This window comes from Cydia pomonella, chromosome 20, assembly GCF_033807575.1.
Source record: "Cydia pomonella isolate Wapato2018A chromosome 20, ilCydPomo1, whole genome shotgun sequence".
NCBI classification, from domain to species: domain Eukaryota; kingdom Metazoa; phylum Arthropoda; class Insecta; order Lepidoptera; family Tortricidae; genus Cydia; species Cydia pomonella.
Window position 1 is genome coordinate 16,255,045 of NC_084722.1, and position 24,792 is coordinate 16,279,836.

Below are 24,792 nucleotides of genomic sequence, written 5' to 3' on the forward strand. Positions count from 1 at the left end.
TAAAGTCTATATGTTGTTGTTTATTTTATGTATTCAATAGTTTTGATAAATAATTTTCTAGAATGTATTTATCATATATTTCTAATATGCATTTTCAGGTTGGATATGAAAAAATTTGGACTGATAAGCAATTAACTATCGGCAATTGTTAATCATGAAAAGATGCAATCTCTTTAAGACTTCAATTAGTTAATAAATTATATTAAAGTGTAGTCTCGAAGTTGTAGCATGACCAATTGAAAATAAATAAAAGAATCAAAGAAATAATAAAATTGTCTTTATTCCGAACTCCCTTAGAATTTAGAATTGTGTCTTGACATATGCTTTGTGTAAATTAGCACGAACTCCCGTACTGTTTTAAAATTGCATGTTGTAACTCAATTTATAACCCTCTATATATCAAGAATATTGATCAAGCAAAAGTTGAGAGAATAAAATTTACATTCATCACGAAAGGTAACGTGTTTCATATATTATGTGGCGGCATTTCGTACGAATCGGTCCTTTTAAGCGCTATCAACCGCCTATAGTAAAGTAAGCTTCAAGTTTATAGCTGTCAAAAAACGCTTCACTTATGTCAAACTCAACGCCAGAGTAGAGAAAAGAAAGAAATTCCATCAAGCCATGAAAAAAAGCAGCTGGACACGCTTCCTGTTGTATTTAACGTAACTTCTTTGTGTTAAATTCAATTTAGGGTAATTAAATTGTGCATTTAGTTAACGTTTATTTGCAACAAAGCAACATCGCCATACTTCTTAGGCAATTCAAGCACGCGTAAGTAGTTATTACCAAATGGGTCAAATTTCACGTTTCACTGCAATAACTCAGTTCGCGTTTTAATCACAGGAGGGTTATAACGTGAGCTTGGAATTTGACGACAGGAGATGTCTGAAATGTCTTCTTACAGACTGAAGCTCTGAATCGTCAGCGGTTGTTCGCAGAGTTACAATAGATCGGCCTCTGTTGTCCGAGACAGCTAGAGACCGTCTCTCGTAACTCTGCCGCTAGCTCAGCGACGGCAGCGGCTCGGCGCGGCGGCCGCGAAGGTGTACACATAGCGATGGGTAAAATCCAACTGTTGTAGCGCATTGGAATTTTATTGCCATCGCTATTTGTGGACTGTCTGAACTGCTTTTCGTGTAGATTTTGTTGTTTGTAAGGTTGCTGGGAAGCTCAAGGTGCTCAAGACGACTGGCCATTTACAAGGTGTTCAGAAAATTCCAGATATCCAATTAATCTTAGTGTGATTTTAGTGGAAATATTGTTTGCCTGCAGAATTAAGGAAGAAATTTCAGTGTGTTGGACATTAGTATGAAAGTTTATTATGACCTAATTGTTTTTTGTTAACTTGACTTACTGACATCTTATTTGGTTGCTTTTAAAATGCTGTTAAACTGTAATACAGCAACTGCATACAATAGTGTATCAAACTTTACCTTGACAATTTACTTGGTGATATGTTTTCGAGTTGCACTTTTTGGATGTTTCCTCAATATGTCAAGTGAATGTGATGCGACAAAACAACACTACAACAAACCATAAAGTGGGTTTCTGGCTTTATAACCTTTAATTTCATAAAAGAGCTGTGGTCATAACAATCAAGGAGCAGGTTATAACAATCCTAACTAGTATAATATAATAATATTGTTTGTTTATATAACTGGATAGAGTCTTTTACTTGTATTTATTGAGAATTAGATTACACTTTTTTTTTAAATAAATCATAGAGTTCACATTATTTTTAGATTCTGTCCATTTTTTGTTAATAAGCAACTTTTCACACAATTAATTATACTAAACTCTGTGTTTTTACTTCCTAAGAAATTGTGTTTATTCATAATAACCAGGGCCCATACATTTCAGGCCCTTGATGGAAAAATGACGACATGCTACATTGAGTATGATTCCAATCAGTATTTTCGTAATAATTAATCATTTGCCAACCTCTTTAATTAACTGATATAGATACTTGACAATCAGTACAGAATCGTCTAACTGACTTTCATCTTATTGTCACTCAACTAAATAATAGATTATTATTTAAATAATACATATTTTCGATTTTTAACAGTGTACTTCACATAACAAGTAAGTATTTATTTTCTACGCGTCAATAGGTAAGTTATCTAAATTGTAGTGTCGTAAAAAAACCTCCCTGTATCTTAAATTATGTCATTTTTGCGACAAGGGCTTGAAATGTACGGGCTCTGATAGTAACTATTGCGGTTATGTGACAAATTACCTTTAAAGGTACCAAAATTGTTTTTGATGAACCATTTACAGGTTGCCTGCCATTCAAAGGGACATCATTTTAAGTTTTTATATGTTATTTAATCCCAAAATTTATTGTGAGTGAAATATTGTATGAAACAATAAGTTTAGTAAATTAATATTATAATTCAATTTTCTGAAAGCATGATTTACACTTTGTCCTGTTCTATAATAGCAAAACGAGACAACTTTCTAAAATATACATATGGCGAGAAACCAATATTAGCTATTTAACATTAATATTATAGCTTTATTTGCTCAGTGCTTTGCGCTTAAATATTTACAATTCAAAGGTTTGTTGCACTGATCCCTACTGGGTGAAAGCCTATTTGACATACCTAATAGTAAATGAATGACCATGTCACAATATTGACAATATCTCCAACCCTGTTTCATAATAGTACTTTAAAAGAAAAACCTTCATAGGATCATTTCTTTGTCCAGTAACCAGATATATCTGATATCGGGGGTGCTCTAAAATATCTGAACATGCTATATTTGAACACCCTGGGTGCTCTGATATCTGATGGCTACTGTACTTACTAAAGTTACAAGTCCTGCTTAGATCAACAATATGCAGGCACCCTAAGTTAATCCCTATTTCTAGGAAAATGAGTGAAGAAGCACCACCATCCAAGAAGCGAAGACTTGAGGATTTCACTGAAGACCTGGACACCGATAGACAGATAGATGATGACAAGTTTGACAACTTTGTCCGGCCCGAGGAGTTGGAGAAGCTGCGGGAGTTCAAGGTCCTTGATGAGGTCAAGTCGAATGATGAGGATAGCGAAGAGGAGACGGATGAAGAGGATGATGATGGTAATTGACTTTTGCACAATATTGTTGTAAAATGTTAATGTTTCGCTCTGTGTGGACCTGCCTAATAGATGATTCATTGAATTTTATCTGAATTTATTTTAGGATAAGATTTTTATATGGTCATCTTCAATACGTATTAATACCAAAATCTTGAGGGGTAATAGCGGATTTCAACCCCTCTACTGCAACCTTGGCGATATTGCGTTGGCAGAGAACCTTTCTTGATTTACCTACTTCGTAATACGTTCAAAGAGAGTTAGTTACCCTGAAAAATGAGACAGAACGGGTGATATCATTTAATATGTAGTTGTTTACGATACAACTGCGGAAAGTAGGAAGTTTCCTATTCGCACGTGTATCATACAACGTTTTGCAGTACATATGGCCCTTTAAACTTTCGACATAGGCATGAAAAGTATATGTACTGTACAGGTAGCAAGTAGTTACAATAGTAGCGTATGAAAACAACGCACCAAAAGTATCTACCACCCCGGAAACTAGATATACTTAAATCTCTACAGTTTGCGTTCAAAAGCAGGGACCGGTCCGGTATCCCCTTTGAGGGTTTTCGAAGGGGTATTTCGTACGGCTTGCTTACCAAAGCCGTTGCTAACTAGAACCCTTTCATTTGGCCTTTAAGCGCTTCATAATACGGGTGCTGATATATAAGCTGATGCCCGTTCCTAAGCGTACCCCTTGAAGGGGTAACGATTATAAATCATAACGCTTATGCCATTTTCAACTTTCTCGTCTTAGAAATAGAATCAAATATTGTTTAAAGTGAAGGACTGGGTGTCTAGCCCGTTGACAGCACGGGTGTCATAATTTTTTGAATTAGGAATTATTTTAGCGGTATGTCTGAAAAGGAAACCCCTTAGAGCTAATTCAAATGAAAGGGTAAGCAATTCAAAGGGATAGCCATCTTTGGGGCTATTCAATGAACGACTAAGCTTTTTAAAGGCTTTATTTTGGGAAGGGGTGGACGGGTCCCTGTTCATAACTATCCGTTACAGTCTAATTGTTGTACCATTAGAGACATATCTCTCTTTGTTAAACTGTTAGATAGTGGTAGATACTTTTGACGCGTAGTCTGATCCCGCTATTTTTGATTCTGAGTGTACTCAAATTTTAACTGTTCGAACAAATTCCATGATATAAACTTCTTGCAGAAGTACCATTGTTCTTACAGGCAAGTCCGAGGGCGTCCCCGAAGATGAAATAGAAAAAATGCTGGAGGAAGACCTCCCGGAGGACTTTAAGGCGGCCCCCAAGCCTAAGGAGAAACCGTACATAACTAGACAGAAGACTGTTTTAGAAGGTACATGACATTGAGGTTATTGTTTTTAGACATTCTTCAACTTAAAAGCATAAGACTTCTATAAGACTGCTAAGACGTCGGCACACTGCAGCGCGGCGGTAGCGTGACGTGAACTTAGCTAGGGCGTGTGGCTTGCTTTCATTGCGCCCGCGGCCCGCTAGGACGCGCCATAGAGTGTGTTGCTGGGGTTGGTGACTGATAGCATAGAAATAAAATAAACATATTTATTTAAAATCGAGTCTATCGCAAATTTATCGTTTCACTGGTTGTGGATAACTGATGTCGCAGCAAAATGCCAAAACAGAGATTTGTGTAACTACCCGACGAAAAGTCTATGAAAAAGTTTGGGGTACGCATCACAATTTCAAACCACCAACCACACATGTTAATTATTCATGCAACAATCACTATATCCGCACACACATCCGAAGATGGATCTCTTGGCTTAAACTTCTGGATCACTGGTCCCCAATTTGACGACAAATTCGCGATACCCGGTTTTAAATATCTTTTAAAATGTGTTCAAAATACTTGAAATGTTACAAGATTCATTGTCATTTCAGAAAAGGGAGTAAACCAATTCGAAGTGCTTCCACTGGATTGGATGATGGTACGACACTATAGTGGGATGCCCGTTTACATGCATCGCGGGACTCGCGTCTGCACGCTGGCGAAACCATACTCGCTCGGCAAGGGAAACACCAGGGTGAGTACTTATGATATAGGAGCCCTTACTGAGATCCGAACCCGGGACCTCCGGCTTCATAGGCTCGCTCCACAAGGGCCAGGAACCCGACCACCCCTTAGAAAAAATGAATTGGCTTAGTTGTTTATCGAATAGGCCCAACGATTGGCTTTCCCTTTGAATTGCTTACCCGTTCATTTGAGTTAGCTCCAGGAAGGGGTTTACTTTTCAGAGACACCGCTAAAATAAAAGAGTATCAACTTTATTATTCAAAAAATTATGACACCTGTCCTGTCAGCGAGACACTCAGTCCATCATACAAATAAGTAATATTTTATTCAATTTTTCCGAAGAGAAATTTGAAAATGGCACAAGCGGTATAATTTATAATCGATACTCCTTCAAGGGGTTAGCGCTTAGGAACAGGTATCAGCTTACCCGTATTATGAAGCGCTTAGAAAGCCAAATAAGGGTTTTAGTTAGCAACGGTGTTGGGGAGCAAAGCCTTAAGAAATGCCCCTTTCAAAATCCTCGAAAGGGATACCGGACCAGTCCCTGGCAAGGGCAACACCAGAGTGAGCACAAGGTTGGCCGCTCCGATATATCTGATGGCGACTGAACGATACTTTATTTTTATTTTATTTTATTTTATTTTTATAATGTCACTTACAGTATACACCAGACATGACACATAGGAATATAAGAATTGAATTATAACATAATTATAATAAATTACTACCAAAAACAGTTAATAGAATTTAAATATAAGTACATATTATCTAATTAGTGCTAATGGTGCTCGGGGCGACTATAGCCTCGAGGTAGCGCCCGGCTGTGGCTAAGAATCTCGGTTCAGGAGTCGAAAATAGGTCCAATGAATCGTCCTGGGTCAATATGCCGTTAATAAGCTTTAGAGCTCGGTAGAGAGGTGAGTGGGAATTCGACTTGGTACTGGAGTTCGGGAGGTTAAGTAAGGGTAGTTTACGAGGACGGAGATTGTGCCTTGAAACAGGTGGAACATTGAAAGATACTTGCCCTAAGAGGTACCTGTTATATGTCTGACCTCGTAGTAAATGAATAAATAATAAATAAATAATAAATATTATAGGACATCATTACACAAATTGACTAAGTCCCACAGTAAGCTCAATAAGGCTTGTGTTGAGGGTACTTAGACAACGATATATATAATATATAAATATTTATAAATACTTAAATACATAGAAAACAGCCATGACTCAGGAACAAATATCCATGCTCATCACAAGAATAAATGCCCTTACCAGGATTTGAACCTGGGACCATCAGCTTCGTAGGCAGGGTCACTACCCACTAGGCCAAACCGGTCGTCATGAAGAAAGAACCGTACCAAGGCTACCTTTCTTCGAACTTCAAGTGTCTGGTATCCCACCATACCCAATACATACGGATAGTAAAAATACATTTTCTTAAACAAATATCTTGCAAAGGATTTTTGTACTTTTTCAACTGTTAGGACATATTTGTCCTCGTAAGGGTTCCATACAACGGCGTTACAGTCTAGTTTACTTCTGATATATGAATAGTATAACAGATCCAGAGTTTGTCTATTTGAAAAGTGCTTGGTCTGCCGCTTAACAAAACCCATACGTTTTTGGGCCTCTTTGCAGGTTTGAAGAACCTGGTGATGAAATGTCATCTGGGGATCAAACCAAGTGCCCAAGTCCTTAACTAAGGTGGCTCGCCTTATCTTTTCACCCGCTATATGATAATCAGGGGTCGGACAAAAAGTGCGCATGACGTCAAACCACTTATAGGATGATTTCAAATACATAGTATTTTTGATTTTCATAAACAATTATCACTTATCATTTATCAACCTCTTTATTAAATGATATCGCCACTTGAAATGAGTAAGTACGTTTTTGACTGACACATTGTCAATCAGATGAACAATAAATTGACTTCGTTACTGTTTAGCTATTGTATCTTCACGATTATATTTAGCTAAAATTTATATATGTGTATAAGAAAACGCTCTAAAATGTCATGTCATCTTTACTCGAATATTGTGGCAATTTTCCGTTTTTGGAGGTACGTGACAAACACGTATACTGCTAATCTTACCTACTGTTCCCACTTTTGACTATTAAACCTATTTATCTGAGGATCCCACAGACTTGTTCTAACTAATTTCAAATAATTATACCTTATGGTAACAAGTTTCGTGAAATTTATTTTATTCACTACATCACCCTACCACCTGTATTATTAATTCCATGGATTTATTTACGATTATTTTGTTACTTCATTAATACTACTTTGTTACTACATGTCACACGGAAGTTTAAATACAAACTCAAACATCATCCTGTGTGCAAGATTACGTCATTTTTACGTCATCCGCACTTTTTGTCCGACCCCTGATGATAATCATTATGGTATAGACCTTTTGACCGCGTGTATGACATTATTAAACACTTTGAAATGTTAAGCGCAAGACTATTTGTTATGCTCCATTGGTGTACTTGATTTATATAAACTTGAAGTATAGCGCTCCGCTTCGCGCGTTACGTATGAAATATAGCAGTAGGCGAGTAGTCATAGGCTGTCTATACACTTATAATGAATAATAATTACTTATTTAACTATTATTGACTTGTTTACGATAGATATATTAATTATGAATAAGTAGTATTATATTAATTGGGTACTATAATTTAATTATGATTATTTATGGGAGTGCACTGCACAAGCGCTCTTTAAGGCGGACTGCTAGTGCTCATATTCAAAATATTTTATGTTATATGTAAGATTTCTGTTATATTTAAGATTAACGTTAAATAAAAAAAATATATCTCATTACTTTTACCTGTTTTTAGCGGCACGACATCCCAATTAGTGCTATACCGTGCCTCGCGTACCGGCGCGCTCTAGAAGAGGAGGAAAAACAAAAAGAGATAGACGAAAAGATCAAAGAACAGATCGAGAGCGGCGCCTGGGCTAGAACGGGACAGAACGTTCATAATAAGAATGTAACTAACAATAGCAATAATCCTAGGCAGGAATATAACATTATTAGTGGAAATGATGATAGTAGTAAAGAAACTTATAGCCACGATAGTGAATTAGTTGATAATCTTAAACCTAGCGAAAACTTAGAAAATACACAATCAAACGAAATACGCGAAGACATATTAAATGCTACAGAACAATTATCAAAGGAAATACAAGAAATGAAACAAGAAATTTTAATCAAGGAAGAAATAAGTATGGAGCTTGAAGATATAACTAATGAAATAAAAATGGAGTGTCCTTTTAAACGCAATAAGGAAATTGAAACAAATGAAAACGACGATAAAAATGTGAAAGAAATCAAAATACCTGACGAAGAAAATAAAATAACTAATGAATTAAATAAAATACCTGACGAAGAAAACAAAATAACTAATGAAGTAAATAAAATACCTGATGAAGAAAATAAAATAACTAATGAAGTAAATAAAATACCTGACGAAGATAACAAAATAACTAATGAAGTAAATAAAATACCTGATGAAGAAAATAAAATACCTAATGAAGTAAATAAAATACCTGATGATGACAAGGATGAGACCGAAAGAGATGAAACGCCGCTTAATCAACAGCCTGTGGTGTTGCCTGGGGGAATAGTGATGCCTCCGCCGAGGGTGGAAACGGTAAATACTAGTTGGAAGACGCAACAGCTGACACATGAGCAGGTTAATGATTATTGCAAGAAGCTGTTCAAGTTTAAAACTGTTAATATTATGCATTTTAGGTAAGTTTCATGGTTATGAATAGCTTATACACGGTGCCCGTGAGCATTGCGAGAGATTTTATCAGTATATTCCTAATCGTATTTAAAGATTAAAATGTCCTGTAAACTTTTTTGGGATTCGTTTAATTTCAAAGTTAAAGCAACTTACAAAAAAAAACATATTTTTGTTGTTACGTAGTGTACAAAAGCTTTTTGATGGCAATGTTGCTCATATGGGACCTAATCCAAATATCCTTATTCCTTATTGATAGATGTCATAAAGTATGTATGTATGTATGTATATACTTTATTGTACATAGAAATAAAAACACGAAAAACACAGTTACAGAGTAAATTAAATACAACAAAGGCGAACTTATCCCTGTATGGTCTTCCGGATAACCTTTGAGGAAATGAGTAAAACAGAAGTAACGGTGAATGAATGACAAACACAAACAAAAGTGTACAATCACTGAAATTTATGAAAAGCGACCAGTAAAGTCCCGGATAGACGTGCGAGTAAGTTCGCGAACTTACAGCTCAACGACCTTTTTCGCTCGTGTGTCAGCCTAAGTACGCATACTTTACAAGCGAAAAAAGTCATCTAGCCATAAGTTCGCGAACTTACTCGCCCGTCTATCAGCCACTTAACACTTTGCAAAAAATAGGTTTTACGGAAAAAAAGCTCAAATTCACTGTAAATTTTATGTACAAATATTATAATATTCTCTCTGTTTAATTTCGGCTTTCAATCTTTACTGGAGCACTATTTTAATGATAGGTTTCAAGTATCCTACTCATAGTGTTGTGTTCCTGCCGGTGAGTAAGGTTGCCGGAGCTCAACGAGGGGCGGGAGGGGGTCAGGGTCGGCAACGCGCATGCTCTGGAGTTGCAGGCGTACATAGGCTACGGATACTGCTTACCATCAGGCGGGCCGTATGCTTGTTTGCCACCGACGTAGTATTAAAAAAAATCAAATCTTTGTAAAATAAAACCTGTGAATAATAAGAAATTATGTCAGCAACAGGTTACTAAGCGAGCTATTAAAAGAGTAAGATCCACTTAACTACTTTTCTTTCTAACTGTACATAAAATACTATAATGTATCAGCAACATCAAACCTCCAAAGATATTGTGTTCATAGCTCCTCTTGTGTAGGCGGTGGGCAGACAGACGCAAGTACGCCAAGGCCCGAAAGACGCTTCAATACCCTACGTTACCAGAAGGCACTAAACTTATCACCATACCCGCTCAACCTGCCAACGGACAGGACAATGGTAAGAAATCAACCATTTATTCAAATAAACAAATACATATTATAGTGAGAGTCAGAATGGCGGGTGTACCTAAATAAAATCAAATGAAAAGCATACCATATTTTTGGACCTAATTTGTACTATTTAGTACCTCGTTTAAAAAAATTTGTACCTCACGGTACGTAAAGTTATCATCAAAAAACAGGTCACCCGCCATCCTGACAGTCAGAATGGCGGGTGTACTTTATTACGATATGTTCCCGTGGTTATTGATAAATTCTATAAAAGCCAAATTTTTGTACCTTTTTTGTACCTTCATATTCAATTATAATATGAGTCATTTTATTTGTGCTTTCCAAGTTTTACTCATTTTATATTTTGCTTGCTATTACAATTTTGCAGGCGTTATAATTTTTCAAGTTATCGATTTAATTTTTAAGAAAAAACGCTAAGGTACAATTATTTTTATTACGCCAGGATTTAGTTCCTTTAATGTTTAATCTGTTAAGTTCAAATAACTCAGAAAATCATGTCTTATTAATCGCAGTATTAATCGCAGTAACGTTATAGCGATTAAAAGCACAAGAGCTGTTATGAGGAATAGACAATATAGACTTTTCTTGAAACCTTTTATGCATGTTCTTATATTCGTCTTAATGAATGCATAAATGACAGATAACAGTAGAGGAGTAGGAAAATACATAAAACACCCAAGACTCGGGAACAAATATCTTGGTTCATCACACAAACAAATGCTCTAACCGGGATTCGAACCCAGGACCATCGGCTTCATAGGCAGGGTCACTAGCCACCAGACCAGACCGGTCATCAAATTTTACATGTTTAAAGTCAAAGTCAAAGTCAAAATATTTTTTATTCAAATAGGCCTAGCAACAAGCACTTTTAAATCGTCAAATTTTACAAATATCATCTTAATCTAAATATCAGAGCAATTTATTGATGCAGTTATTATTGTTCTAAAAAAAACATTGAACTATTATAGATATGGTAAACTTAATAATAAGAATTTAACAAAAAGATCGTCAAACATCAAAATTGTATAAAAATACTAGTCTAGAACCTTTCTAGAATAAAATCTAAATGTCAAAAAATACGGTATATATATATATGATGAGATATATATATGAAAAGGAAAATGACTACGAGTATTCTCTGTTATATTTTATGAAATACTAAGTGGCTTGCCATCAGAGAAGGGTCCTTATGCTTCATGTGCAATAAGGTCCTTTCTATCAGAATTTCTGTTGGAGTTTCAGATGGAAAGGACCTTATTGCACTTAAAGCATAAGGATCCTTCTGTGATGGAAGCCACCTGGGTCATTCTACTTTTTACTCCAGGTTTTTTTTGTCCTCAGAATAAGGTATTTTATTTTTATATTTGTAAATTATGTTTTTTCTTTTTTTGTATCACAATATAAAGCACATTTTAATGCCACACTAACGATACCTTGTAACTAAAGTAAAAAATATTCTACCAAATTTTTTTTATATTTTTTTTATCAGTAACACAGTTGTAGTCATGACTCATGAGTAAAAGAGCTGGGACGGTAACATAGTTATATTTGCATACTCCAGGCTATAAATCCTAAAAATAAAAAAAAGCCAAGGCTCAAATATTGAGACCTATTTTGCCCTTATTATTTTGAAGTAGCTAAAGTTAAAACGAATACTACAATTTCAAGATTCTTTGAAACCGTAAAACCTGTACTATACCTTCATGTTAAGGACACATTCAAAGGGTGTAGCAGGATAGCCTAGGAAAAATTGCCCCCAGCGATTTTGGGCCGAAACTGTAATCAAACGATGCCTTTTGGGGAGGTTATACTCTGCACAAAGTTTCATCCCTCTGTTACCCCCTGGGGGTGAAAAAAACCCGATTAACCCCAAAACTGTTTTAATTATTTTTTCCTAAACTATGAAAGTGACGAATTTCAAATTTCGTACAAATATTAATAAGACTAAAAGCTATGTGCTAAAAAAATATTAACCCCCTAACCATTGAAATTCTTGTAAAAAAAACAAAAATAAAAAAAGAATCAACCTGTATATCAAGTTTGGCTCATGGTACCACACCATTTTTTTTTCAAAAATGAACCAGTTTATATTCTACATGATACAAAAGTTTCATGGACCTACTCCAGAAGGAACATTGCGAAATTAATATGTATTGGCTCTTTGGTGCGTACTATTCATTGAACTCCCACTAAGAGCCTTGCATTATTAATAAACAATGGCTTGCGATCGGACCGCTGGCGCTGCTCGTGCCCGATTTGAAAAAGGTGGGGATAAAGAAGTATGAATCAAACTCATTTGTACATGGATCTCAAGTTTGGCTCATGGTACACACACCATTTTTTTTTTTTCAAAAATGTACCAATTTATATTCTATATTATATAAAAGTTTCATGGACCTACTCCAGAAGGAACATTGCGAAATTAAAATAAACGTACTATTTCGTAGCTACTAATCAATATACTCGTATCATGCTTAATACGCAACGTCTCGGACCCGAAAACAAAATAATTTAAAAAACCGGCCAAGAGCATGTCGGGCCACGCTCAGTGTAGGGTTCCGTAGTTACTCTTCCGTCACAATAAGCTAAACTGGAGCTTAAAGTATAGTAAATTGTTAACCAAGGGATGAAACGGTACCTTTCACGTGAGTTAAACAAATAGGCAAATTTGCATAATCAGTACCTAATTAAAGTATGTCTTTTTACTATGAAGGGGAAACTTTTTGCGATAACTCAAAAACAGCTAAACTGATCATGTCCGCTATAGTTTTCATTTAATGTCTTTCTTAAGCTCTACTTCCACGATTTTTTCAATTTTTTTTGGACCTATGGTTCTAAAGTTAGAGGGGGGGGGGGGGACACATTTTTTTTTCTTTCGGAGCGATTGTCTCCGAATATATTCACTTAATCAAAAAATGTTTGTTGAAGACCCCTATTAGTTTTGAAATACCTTTCCAACGATACCCCACACTGTAGGATTGAAGCAAAAAACAAAAATTCACCCTCACTTTACGTGTAGGGGAGGTACCCTCAAAAAAATTAATTTTTTAGATTTTATTGTACGACTTTGTCGGCTTTATTGGTTTATATATCCATGCCAAATTTCAGCATTCTAGCACTAACGATCACGGAGCAAAGCCTCGGACAGACAGACAGACAGGCAGGCGGACATGGCGAAACTATAAGGGTTCCTAGTTGACTACGGAACCCTAAAAATGTTTTTATAAATACAAATGAGTTTGATTCATACTTCTTTATCCCCACCTTTTTCAAATCGGGCACGAGCAGCGCCAGCGGTCCGATCGCAAGCCATTGTTTATTAATAATGCAAGGCTCTTAGTGGGAGTTCAATGAATAGTACGCACCAAAGAGCCAATACATATTAATTTCGCAATGTTCCTTCTGGAGTAGGTCCATGAAACTTTTGTATCATGTAGAATATAAACTGGTTCATTTTTGAAAAAAAAAATGGTGTGGTACCATGAGCCAAACTTGATATACAGGTTGATTCTTTTTTTATTTTTGTTTTTTTTACAAGAATTTCAATGGTTAGGGGGTTAATATTTTTTTAGCACATAGCTTTTAGTCTTATTAATATTTGTACGAAATTTGAAATTCGTCACTTTCATAGTTTAGGAAAAAATAATTAAAACAGTTTTGAGGTTAATCGGTTGTTTTTCACCCCCAGGGGGTAACAGAGGGATGAAACTTTGTGCAGAGTATAACCTCCCCAAAAGGCATCGTTTGATTACAGTTTCGGCCCAAAATCGCTGGGGGCAATTTTTCCTAGGCTATCCTGCTACACCCTTTGAACTGTATGTTGTAGGCGGTAAGGCGAGCAAGCGCGACTGGGTGATGAACATGAACGGGCGCAGTTACCTCTCCGTGTTCCATGAGTACGTGCGTCGCGCTCTGCAGAAGCAGCCCGTCTACGAGTTCAAACAGCTAGGTAAGTTAAGTTTAAATTGGTATGTTCAGATATTTGTGAATGCCTTGGCCGCTCCGATGTATCTAATGGCAACTGAGAGAAGGCCTGTGTCCAGCAGGTTAGTAGTTAAGGCTGCTCCTTCCGCAAAATACCGTAAAACTGAGTTACTCTGAACCATTTCTTTTATTAACTATAACACTTTGTGAGCAGAAAAAAATATATAACAATCTACAAGATATGAGAAGTGATATGGTTTTTCTGAAAATCTATTTTAATTTAAATAAGTGAACAAAAAAAATCTTGGAGTCGCCCCTATTTCTTTCAGTTGTATCCTTATTACTACTGCAGCTTTTATCGAAAATACATGAAACTACAATATTTCTCACAAAACACTATAGAATGATTTGATTTTCTTCTTTCTTTCACTGCCGGGAACCCACCTGGCGGGCGCTCGTGAACTTTGTTCAGATGCCGGACAGCAGGTTGTTTTGTATGCAGCTATAGACCATCGGTTTCTGGGGTAGTACGCCGTTTTTTGTCTGGCAGTGAATGTGTTAAAAAAATAAGCCTGAATCCCGCCTATTAGGTCCCTTCCCTACCATTACCCCACTCTCGTCAGTATAGTCAGTGCGGGCAAGACGGACGTGTGCTGCGTTGCGCGCTCGAGCAAGCGAAATTCTATTTCGAACGCATAGGTCTGCGCGCTCGATTTTTTGCAGCGGGTGGTGCGGTGAGGGGTATAAGCTCCGCCCACACGCGCAAGGCCGTCGGCGTCGGGTGAAGCCTTAAGGAATAATTATATACTTTTTGATTGTTACAGAAAACGCTTCATCCCCGTACCAAGCCACAGTATACATAGGTGGCATGCAGTACGGGTCCGGTCGTGGTTCGAGCAAGCGACAGGCAAAGTCCGCCGCCGCGAGGGCTTCCATACATATTCTGATACCGGAGATGAGGGCTGAACTAGACGCGCCCCAAGCTGATCCAGATTTCACTGTAAGTACTTTTTAATATTCATCAATCAATCAATCAATCAAAACTTTATTGATAAAATATAGTTATTTTACATGTCAACTGATTATATCTATTATTTACACAAATATAATTATTTCAAAGTTCATTATCATTACGGGTCGAATTATTTTAACTTATTTTAAAAAGAATTAATCAGATTTATATAATATTCAAATATAATTATAATTTTTAATGAACAATTTTTTTTTTCCCCAAGTCATCACTATACCAAGTCGTCGTTCGTTCTGCGGTTAAGCATTGCTCCTAAACTCTATAACAAACTGCCAGACCATATTACTAAATTAGATGACATAGGATTATTCAAAAAGAGTCTGTTTAAATTTTTAGTTAGGAAAGCGTACTACTCGATTGGAGAATACCTGTCTGATTCAGAGTATTAATTAAGTAGGTATATGTACGAATGTCAATTATTAAATTACATTAAATTATATTTTTAAATTATAATTTATAGATTAAGTTTGTAAATATGCATGCACCATCTGGACAATATTTGTATGCCGAATGGCTAAGCATAGTGATACTTTCTTATTTACATTTGTATGATCTGTGAAAACCTATGTTTACAAATAAATATATGATTTATGCACTACGGATCCGATCGGGGTTCCAGCAAGCGACAGGCAAAATCCATCGCCGCGAAGGCGTCTATATTACATATCCTGGTTCCGGGATATGAGAGCTGAACCAGACGCGCCTCACGCTGATCCGGATTCATATTTTATTTATTTAAACTTTATTGCACAAAGACAAATGGCGGACTTTATGCCAAAAGGCATGCTCTACCAGTCAACCATTAGGTCAAACAGAGACATATATATTGGTGCAGAATAGATTCATAAATGATTTAACCGAGAAACAAAATATATATAATGTTCTCCATCTCGTACGCAACAACTACATACAACAGGTGACTTACTTAAGTTTTTTTACCTATACCTTGGTTTTGACGTTTATAGCGCTGGTGGCCTAGCGGTAAGAGCGTGCGACTTGCAATCCGGAGGTCGCGGGTTCAAACCCCGGCTCGTACCAATGAGTTTTTCGGAACTTATGTACGAAATATCATTTGATATTTACCAGTCGCTTTTCGGTGAAGGAAAACATCGTGAGGAAACCGGACTAATCCCAACAAGGCCTAGTTTATCCTCTGGGTTGGAAGGTCTGATGGCAGTCGCTTTCGTAAAAACTAGTGCCTACGCCAAATCTTGGGATTAGTTGTCAAGCGGACCCCAGGCTCCCATGAGCCGTGCCAAATGCCGGGACAACGCGAGGAAGAAGAGACCTTGGTTTCGACGTTACCTTTTGTTATTTTCTCCAGTTCTTCGACTACGTGGGCATCGAAGACCCGCGGATCTCGGAGTTCTGCGCGGCGACTTGCGAGCCGTCGCCGCACGCCATACTGCGGACGTGTCTCCTGCGCAACTTCGGCGCGCAGGACCGCCATATACACACCGAGGTATGGCGTGTTCCATCATTACGGGAAAGATGCAAAAACTGGCTAGGACGGTCACGTCTGAAAATATCGGTACGGAGTATGTAACAAATATATGTATACACTACCCTAATATATGGACCATAAATCATAATCGATTGACATTATTTAAAAAACCGGCCAAGTTCGAGTCGGACTCGCGCACGAAGGGTTCCGTACCATATCCAAAAATCACTTGTTTGTATGGGAGCCGCTTTAAATATTTATTGTATTCTGTTTTTAGTATTTGTTATAGCGGCAACAGAAATACATAATCTGTAGAAATTTCAACTGGCTAACTATGTATGTATGTATGTATGTATATACTTTATTGTACATAGAAATAAAAACACGAAAAACACAGTTACAGAGTAAATTAAATACAACAAAGGCGAACTTATCCCTGTATGGGATCTCTTCCAGTTAACCTTTGCGGAAATGAGTAAAACAGAAGTAACTATCACGGTTCATGAGATACAGCCTGGTGACAGACGGAAGGACGTACAGCGGATTCTCAGTAATAGGGTCCCGTTTGACCCTTTGGGTACGGAACCCTAAAAAACTGCCAAGTAACCAATTATTAACCCAGCTGTTTTATTTTAGATGAAAAAATTGGAATACCAGAAGATCGAGCTGACCATGCGCGTGGGCCGCCACTCCGCCACCGTCGTCTGCAAGAACAAGAAGGCGGCCAAGCAGCGCGCCAGCCAGGCCATACTGCAGGTATTTAGAACCTTATGTCTTAGGTAATAGAGTCGATAATATTGTGAACTAGAAAAAGCTGGACCAGAAGAACAAGCAATGCACGTGGGTCAAGCGGTCAAAATTCAAATTCAAAATTCAAAATTCAAAAATTTATTCTGCAAGTAGGCCTCAAGGGCTCTTTTACAAGTCAATACAACATTTATAGTAACAACATATAGTGACATGAAAAATACATAACAACATTTATAAATACAACAGCCAATACCTGGGTAAACATTACATTATAATAATCTTAAAATAAATAATTAATACAATACAATAGAGATGTATAGTCTCTATAGTTAAAAACACATTAAATCTGGAGATGTAAAAGGTCCCCAATGTCAAAGTACTAATACTAATAAAATTTGGAGGTGTAAAGTCTCTCCAAGTGTCAAAATAAAATGTATACTAAATAAATAAACCGCTGGAACCAGTTTTACTCCCATAGTTCCGATCACTGTTTATCACACAATGGTGGACGCTTTAACACGCATCATGGTGTTTTGTTTATTTTTGCTAACGCTCAATCAATAATAGTTATTTTCTGCCCTCCGGGCGGAAAGCGTCAACTTTGCTCCCGCTGCGCTAAACGAAGTTGCCGCTTTCCGCCTCCGTCGAGTACAAAAATAGCATTCACACCAAGGGAGGAAACGTAGGACATTCCATCCCGCGTGTTTGCCACCCTCGCCTTCACCTCAGGTGACAATTTTACACGTGGCACGCAATTTCCTACTTTTCCTCCCTTGGGCACAAATAACTATTGTTTAACACGGGGGCAAAGTTGTTGTTTAACCGCTCGTGCTAATATTGATACCCGAGCAAGCGAAAAATTCCAAAATTGAACCACGAGCATAGCGAGTGGTTCTACAAGTGGAATCTTGAGCGTTGCGAGGGTTTTAAGGCACGAGAGTTAAACTTTGCCTCCGTGTGAAACAAAATGTTTTCACCACAATGTGCAATACCATAAAAAGCAAACCAAATTAAATCCAAATGAACGTAATAAAAATTTATCATACAAAATCATCATTTAAAAGTCAATTTTACCAGCTATCATAAGGAAACAACTCAACATTTGCATCTGATTACTTTGCCCCACATGTAATGCAACTTTCTGATTAGTTTTTGAACGATCAAGAGGGCCTTTACCAGTTGGTGTGGTGAAATAAGTGTTATAATTGAAATAGTTATTTGTGCAACAAGAGAGGAAAGTTGGTGACCAATGTGGAGGGATGGAACGGCAGAGGAAAACCTAGGAAACGGTGGATGGATTGTGTGAGAGATGACGTGAAACGAACGCGAGTGAACGATGAGATGACGGGTGACAGAAAGATATGGAAGGAAAAGACATGCTGCGCCGACCCCAAATGGGATAAGGGCAATCGAATGATGATGAATGATGAAGAGAGGAAAGTTGGTTTTTCTTTCGAGTGTTGATTTTGAGTCCCGAGTAAGCGAAAGATTCTATAATTGAATCACGAGCGAAGCGAGTGATTATAAGTTAGAATGTTGAGCGTAGCGAGGGACTGTAAAACACGAGATGTAAAATAACTTTTCTCTCGTGTGACACATACAACTTCTCACCTAATTAGTGAGAACATATTAAAGGTAAAATAAATTCAACATCAAATAAAGTTAATAATAATGATAATAATAATTCAGCCTATATACGTCCCACTGCTGGGCACAGGCCTCCTCTCATGCGCGAGAGGGCTCGGGCTATAGTCCCCACGCTAGCCCAATGCGGATTGGGGACTTCACATACATCTTTAATTTCTTCGCAGATGTATGCAGGTTTCCTCACGATGTTTTCCTTCACCGAAAAGCTAGTGGTAAATATCAAATGATATTTCGTACATAAGTTCCGAAAAACTCATTGGTACGAGCCAGGATTTGAACCCACGACCTCCGGATTGAAAGTCGGACGTCATATCCACTCGGCCACCACCGCTTAACCACATTAAAGTTAACCACATTTATTTACATTCATGAATGAAAGGCATAATCATTATGACGAAAGCTTGTCTCACTCCCAGCAGTGACTAAAGTAGTTCGAGCTGCTGAGGTGGAAATCTTATTTAAATGCAGTTTTCCCGTATAGACTGAGAAGGTGTAGTTGTTTCCAGGCGCTGCACCCGCACGTCCGCTCGTGGGGCTCGCTGCTGCGCCTGTACGGCTCGCGCTCCGTCAAGAGCTGCAAGGAGAAGAAGATCGAGGAGCAGCAGATCACCCTGCTGCAAGACAAGGTAACAGAACTGTACATTTATCATTTTAATCTTCTCTCTTACCTACAAATGGGGCTGGAATGTTTCTCCACTCTGCGAGTGCGGTGAAGAAGAGCAGACAACTGAACATATCATCCGGCGCTGCCCCCTTCACTCTTATTCTGGACCAGCTAAAGATTTGGTCTCCGTCACTCCTGACCTGATTACCTGGCTTGACAACCTCAAGGCCATACTTTGATTGTCCTTCAACTGTGCATGCCATACGATTAATAATAATCTTCCAGTGCCATATCCTTGTGTGTTCTACCGCTTGTACAATGGGCTGTGTTCTGAGAAATAGGGTTGTTTCAAATTTTTTGAAACGCTTGTATTACGTTCTATATTAACTAAAAGTTGCCCTAAAATTCAACTTTTATACTAAAAACGGCTTTAAACATGTTAAATTAACAAAATATATTTTGACAGATGCTTTCGCGCCCAAAACGCTCTTTGAAAATTGTGTGACGTCACAGTTTACGGTTTGACACATAACTACATACACACGTAGAAGATACGAACTGTCAACTGACATTTGTCATTTGTTGTTTATCGCCTAACTGTAAACAGTGTCAATCCGAGAATTGTGTCGTCATCAGAATCTTCAATGACGTTTCGAGGTTGGTCACGTGACGTGTGCCAAAAGATATTTTAAATACAATATTTACAAAAATATGGTCATTAGAGGTCCATTAAAGGTAGTTTAACATATTCTTATAATCCAAAAGAGTTTATTGGGATACAATTCTGCCCCAAGATTTGTAGATGGAAACAACCCTATTGTTTGTCATGATGCCAACGGCCACTTTCTATCACCGCGCCGCTCGCCGTCGGCAGGATGTTCATCCTCACACCTTAGAACCTAAATGGTCGCGTACTGTGCGGTTCAAGAGGAATTTCCTCCCGCGGACGTTCCGGCTGTGGAATGAGCTCCCTTCCGAGGTGTTCCCGAGGGTCTAAAGTATGTGGTTCTTCAAAAACGGAGTGTACAGGTTCTTAAAGGGTTGGCAACGCGCATGTAACACCTCTGGAATTGCAGGCGTCCATAGGCTGCGGTGACTGCTTACCATCAGGCGGGCCGTATGCTTGTTTGCCACCGTCGTGGTATAAAAAAAATATATTTTACAGTACATATGGGGCTACTTTATAGCACTAGTGCGAGAAGTAGCATATTATGTTACTGTGTCGAACATTTAAAGGGCCATATGTACTGTAAAACGTTGTACGATACATGTGCGAATAGGTAATTCGCAACTCGTGTCGATTTAAAACACTCCCTTCGGTCGTGTTTTAATTTATCGCCACTCGTTTCGAATTTCCTATTTTTCGCACTTGTATCGTAATGTACTATTTTTAAACCATGTTCGATATTTTTGAGACATGAATTACGTCTTTGTCTAGATGATCTTTTTCCTTGAATCTTTCTTTGGATAATGAGTTGAAGGAGTTCATACTTTTCATTACGCGTGATTTGGATATGACCGAGGTACAATCGAGTTCATAAATATGTATACATTTCTTTATCCTCCTTAATCCTTTGCGATAAGGTGAAAAAATGTATACATATTTATGAACTCGACTATACTGTAGCTTGCGTTTTATTAATGACTATTTATTATTTATTTTCTTCAAAAAAGAGTGTACAGATATTTAAAGGGTCGACAACACGCACGTAACACCCCTGGAGTTGCAGGCGTCCATGGGCTGCGGTGACTGCTTACCATCAAGCGGCCCGTATGCTTTCAGCTGCCAAGTTGAACAAGACAAATATTTTTTCATGACATTTTTTAACGATATTTACGGGTGCAAAAGAAAATGATACTCGTTCTCATGTAAAATAAAAAAAAGCGGCCAAGTGCGAGTCGGACTCGCGCATGAAGGATTCCGTACCATTTAAGACGTATTAAAAAAATCTACTTACTAGATCTTGTTCAACATTTTACCACTTTGGACACACATTTTTCCACTTTGGAAGTGTCTCTCGCGCAAACTATTCAGTTTAGAAAAAAATGATATAAGGAACCTAAATATCATTTTTGAAGACCTATCCATAGATACCCCACACGTATGGGATTGATGAATTTTTTTTTTTTTAATTTTATTACGTATTAAAAAAAACTACTTACTAGATCTCGTTCAAACCAATTTTCGGTGGAAGTTTGCATGACAATGTATATCATATATTTTTTTTAGTTTTTTCATTCTGTTATTTTAGTAGTTACGGGGCGGGGGGGGGGGGGGGGACGACACATTTTACCACTTTGGAAGTGTCTCTCGCGCAAACTATTCCTTTTAGAAAAAAATGATATTAGAAACCTCAATATCATTTTTGAAGACCTATCCATAGATACCCCACACGTATGGGTTTGATGAAAAAATATTTTTTGAGTTTCAGTTCTAAGTATGGGGAACCCCCAAAATTTATTGTTTTTTTTTCTATTTTTGTGTGAACATCTTAATGCGGTTCATAGAATACATCCACTTACTAAGTTTGAACAGTATAGCTCTTATAGTTTCGGAAAAAATTGGCTGTGACATAATCGGACAGACAGACGGACATGACGAATCTATAAGGGTTCCGTTTTTTGCCATTTGGCTACGGAACCCTAAAAATGAGTACTTAATATTTTTACCGCTCTGATAATAAAACAATATTGTTTTGTAGGCTCGTCACAACGAACCAAACTACGCCGTACTAGAAAAGCTTCGCAACGAAATGAGGAAACTGAAGGAAAGGGACGAGGCCGTGGTCCCGATCGGCACTTTACTCGTCAAGGACGACCTACCCACGCATTCCGGCTCCAACCTCAACAACGTGGACCTCTAAGAAGAAACTAGACCTGAGAAGCACACAACCTAGACTTGAGGGGTACCTTGGATGAGGAGGTATTCTCGCATCGGTTTCCTCATCACCGAGGGTCGTAGCCACTTCTAGGGAACAGCTTCTGTTTGACAAAACGAACGAATGCGAACGGCTAAGGAGTGGAATTCACTTCCTGCAAATCTATTCCCAGTCCACTATAACTTGGACCTTTTTAAATCGAGAGTGAATAGACATCTTTTAGGTAAGCATGTTCCATCCTTACCTCATAAAAAAGCGCTGGTGGCCTAGCGGTAAGAGCGTGCGACTTGCAATCCGGAGGTCGCGGGTTCAAACCCCGGCTCGTACCAATGAGTTTTTCGGAACTTACGTACGAAATATCATTTGATATTTACCAGTAGCTTTTCGGTGAAGGAAAACATCGTGAGGAAACCGGACTAATCGCAACAAGGCCTAGTTTACCCCTCTGGGTTGGAAGGTCAGATGGCAGTCGCTTTCGTAAAAACTAGTGCCTACGCCAGATCTTGGGATTAGTTGTCAAGCGGACCCCAGGCTCCCAGGAGCCGTGGCAAAATGCCGGGACAACGCGAGGAAGAAGAAGATGTTCCATCCTAGACTGCATCGGCACTTTCCATCAGGTGAGATTCTGGTCAAATGCTTATCCTTTCGTAATAAAAAAAAAATCTGCCATCTTCGTGTAGGACACCGTGGAACGTATCCTGAACGAATTTGGTCTGTCCATCGTATTGGATTCCTGCATCTCGGCCGACTGCATTCGATTGTATCAATGATAACCAACATGTCCATCATTGGCAGCATGGTTCCATTTTAATCGCTTGTCACTATGCCTGTCACTTTCGCACTTACTTGTTAGAACGTGACAGACAGGCATGGAGTATGTATGTATGAGAACGCAACTCGTGCGAGCAGTTCAAATAGTAGATTGGTAGATATGTTTGGTTGTGATGTTCATCTAGGATCGATACTTTAGTACAATGGCCTATGTTGACTGCTCATAGGTGGACCTTATTACGAAATGCATAAGGTCCACCGATGGACAGATGTGTTGCTGTTTGTTTGCCTTGACTTTAGGTACTCATAATATTAAATCTATTATATTAAATATAAACTCGTATTTCACGATTGATATGTTCATGATATTTTAATAATATATATGTTCAAGCACGAAATTATATTCGTGGTATCGGAAAAATATTGGCTGAAGTGGACCTTAACACCTAGCTGCTTTATACGAATATAAAACCTTAGGAATTCAAATTTTAGCACTTATTATTACGTATTCAATCAACATGTATATGCCTTTTAAAACTTTATTTTATTTAATCTAGTGTCCAATAAAATATATACATTAGAAATAAATTAACAAACGTTAATAATGTAAGGGCAATTGAAACCAGTAAATTAGAATTAGATAACAAGAAATCAGGTTTTCCCGAGGGTCTACAGTGTGGGGTTCTTCAAAAAGCAGTGTACAGGTTTTTAAAAGGTCGGCAACGCGCATGTAACACCTCTGGAGTTGCAGGCGTCCATAGGCTGCGGTGACTGCTTACCATCAGGCCGTATACTTGTTTGCCACCGTCGTGGTATAAAAAAAAATCATTAGTAACTAGGAATATTATAACTAATATACCAGCAAGTATTATAATGTGTATTAATAATCTCGTGACAAAATAGTTGTTATTTAGTAATAGTTACGCTTTAAACCAATACGCCCTAACTACGCACTAAGCTACGTTTTAAAAAATCGCGCTCTTAAATCTCTTATGTAAAAATACCATCGGTTTGGTGAATATATATATTTTCGAAATGTTTCTTAAGGATTATTTTTTATTTATTTATATGGAATAGTAACTAGGCATTAGAATATATTTGAAAAAAAAAATAACGTGCTAAGTTCATCAGAGATGTGATAATTGTCCTGTACTAGAGTATAAATACATGTAAGAAATAAATCTGCTTAAATTTACCTATTTGAGATACAAAAAAAAAACACCAATATATGTTCTGAATTCCGTTTCAACTGTAGATAATTGAGTACGAAAAACGTTGATATCGCTGGAGGCCTGGGGGGGGGGGGGAGACGCTGGAGGGGCATACATCGTATGTAAAAAAAAGCGGCCAAGTGCGAGTCGGACTCGCGCATGAAGGGTTCCGTACCATTTATGACGTATTAAAACAAAATCTACTTACTAGATCTTGTTCGACATTTTACCACTTTGGACACACATTTTACCACTTTGGACACACATTTTACCACTTTGGAAGTGTCTCTCGCGCAAACTATTCAGTTTAGAAAAAAATGATATTAGAAACCTCAATATCATTTTTGATGACCTATCCGTAGATACCTCACACGTATGGGTTTGATGAAAA

At 37.8% G+C, this 24,792-nt stretch overlaps 1 protein-coding gene across 3 annotated transcripts; it reads left to right on the plus strand.

The window, feature by feature from the left end:
- The first annotated feature begins 330 nt into the window (after positions 1 to 330).
- On the plus strand, positions 331 to 24,487 carry LOC133529260 (microprocessor complex subunit DGCR8). Of its 3 annotated transcripts, XM_061866948.1 has the most exons (13): positions 331 to 774; positions 1,161 to 1,206; positions 2,879 to 3,090; positions 4,280 to 4,408; positions 4,972 to 5,114; positions 7,955 to 8,871; positions 10,009 to 10,127; positions 13,968 to 14,090; positions 14,890 to 15,065; positions 16,420 to 16,557; positions 17,176 to 17,295; positions 19,443 to 19,562; positions 22,243 to 24,487. In XM_061866948.1, the coding sequence occupies exons 3-13, from the start codon at positions 2,883 to 2,885 to the stop codon at positions 22,402 to 22,404; spliced, it is 2,355 nt and encodes a 784-aa protein (XP_061722932.1). In that variant the 5' UTR covers positions 331 to 774; positions 1,161 to 1,206; positions 2,879 to 2,882; the 3' UTR covers positions 22,405 to 24,487. The 3 variants fall into 3 exon arrangements, with proteins under 3 accessions (XP_061722932.1, XP_061722933.1, XP_061722931.1); XM_061866949.1 differs by lacking the exon at positions 1,161 to 1,206 and having other exon boundaries at positions 331 to 695; XM_061866947.1 differs by lacking the exon at positions 1,161 to 1,206 and having other exon boundaries at positions 333 to 774.
- Positions 24,488 to 24,792: the final 305 nt, after the last annotated feature.

Bases quoted from the DNA above. Each gene is read 5' to 3' on its own strand.
- LOC133529260 (XM_061866948.1), top strand. From the start codon at position 2,883: ATGAGTGAAGAAGCACCACCATCCAAGAAGCGAAGACTTGAGGATTTC. The intron at 5,115-7,954 runs GTGAGTACTTAT...ACCTGTTTTTAG, and splicing joins TCGGCAAGGGAAACACCAGG to CGGCACGACATCCCAATTAG. The intron at 8,872-10,008 runs GTAAGTTTCATG...CCTCTTGTGTAG, and splicing joins GTTAATATTATGCATTTTAG to GCGGTGGGCAGACAGACGCA.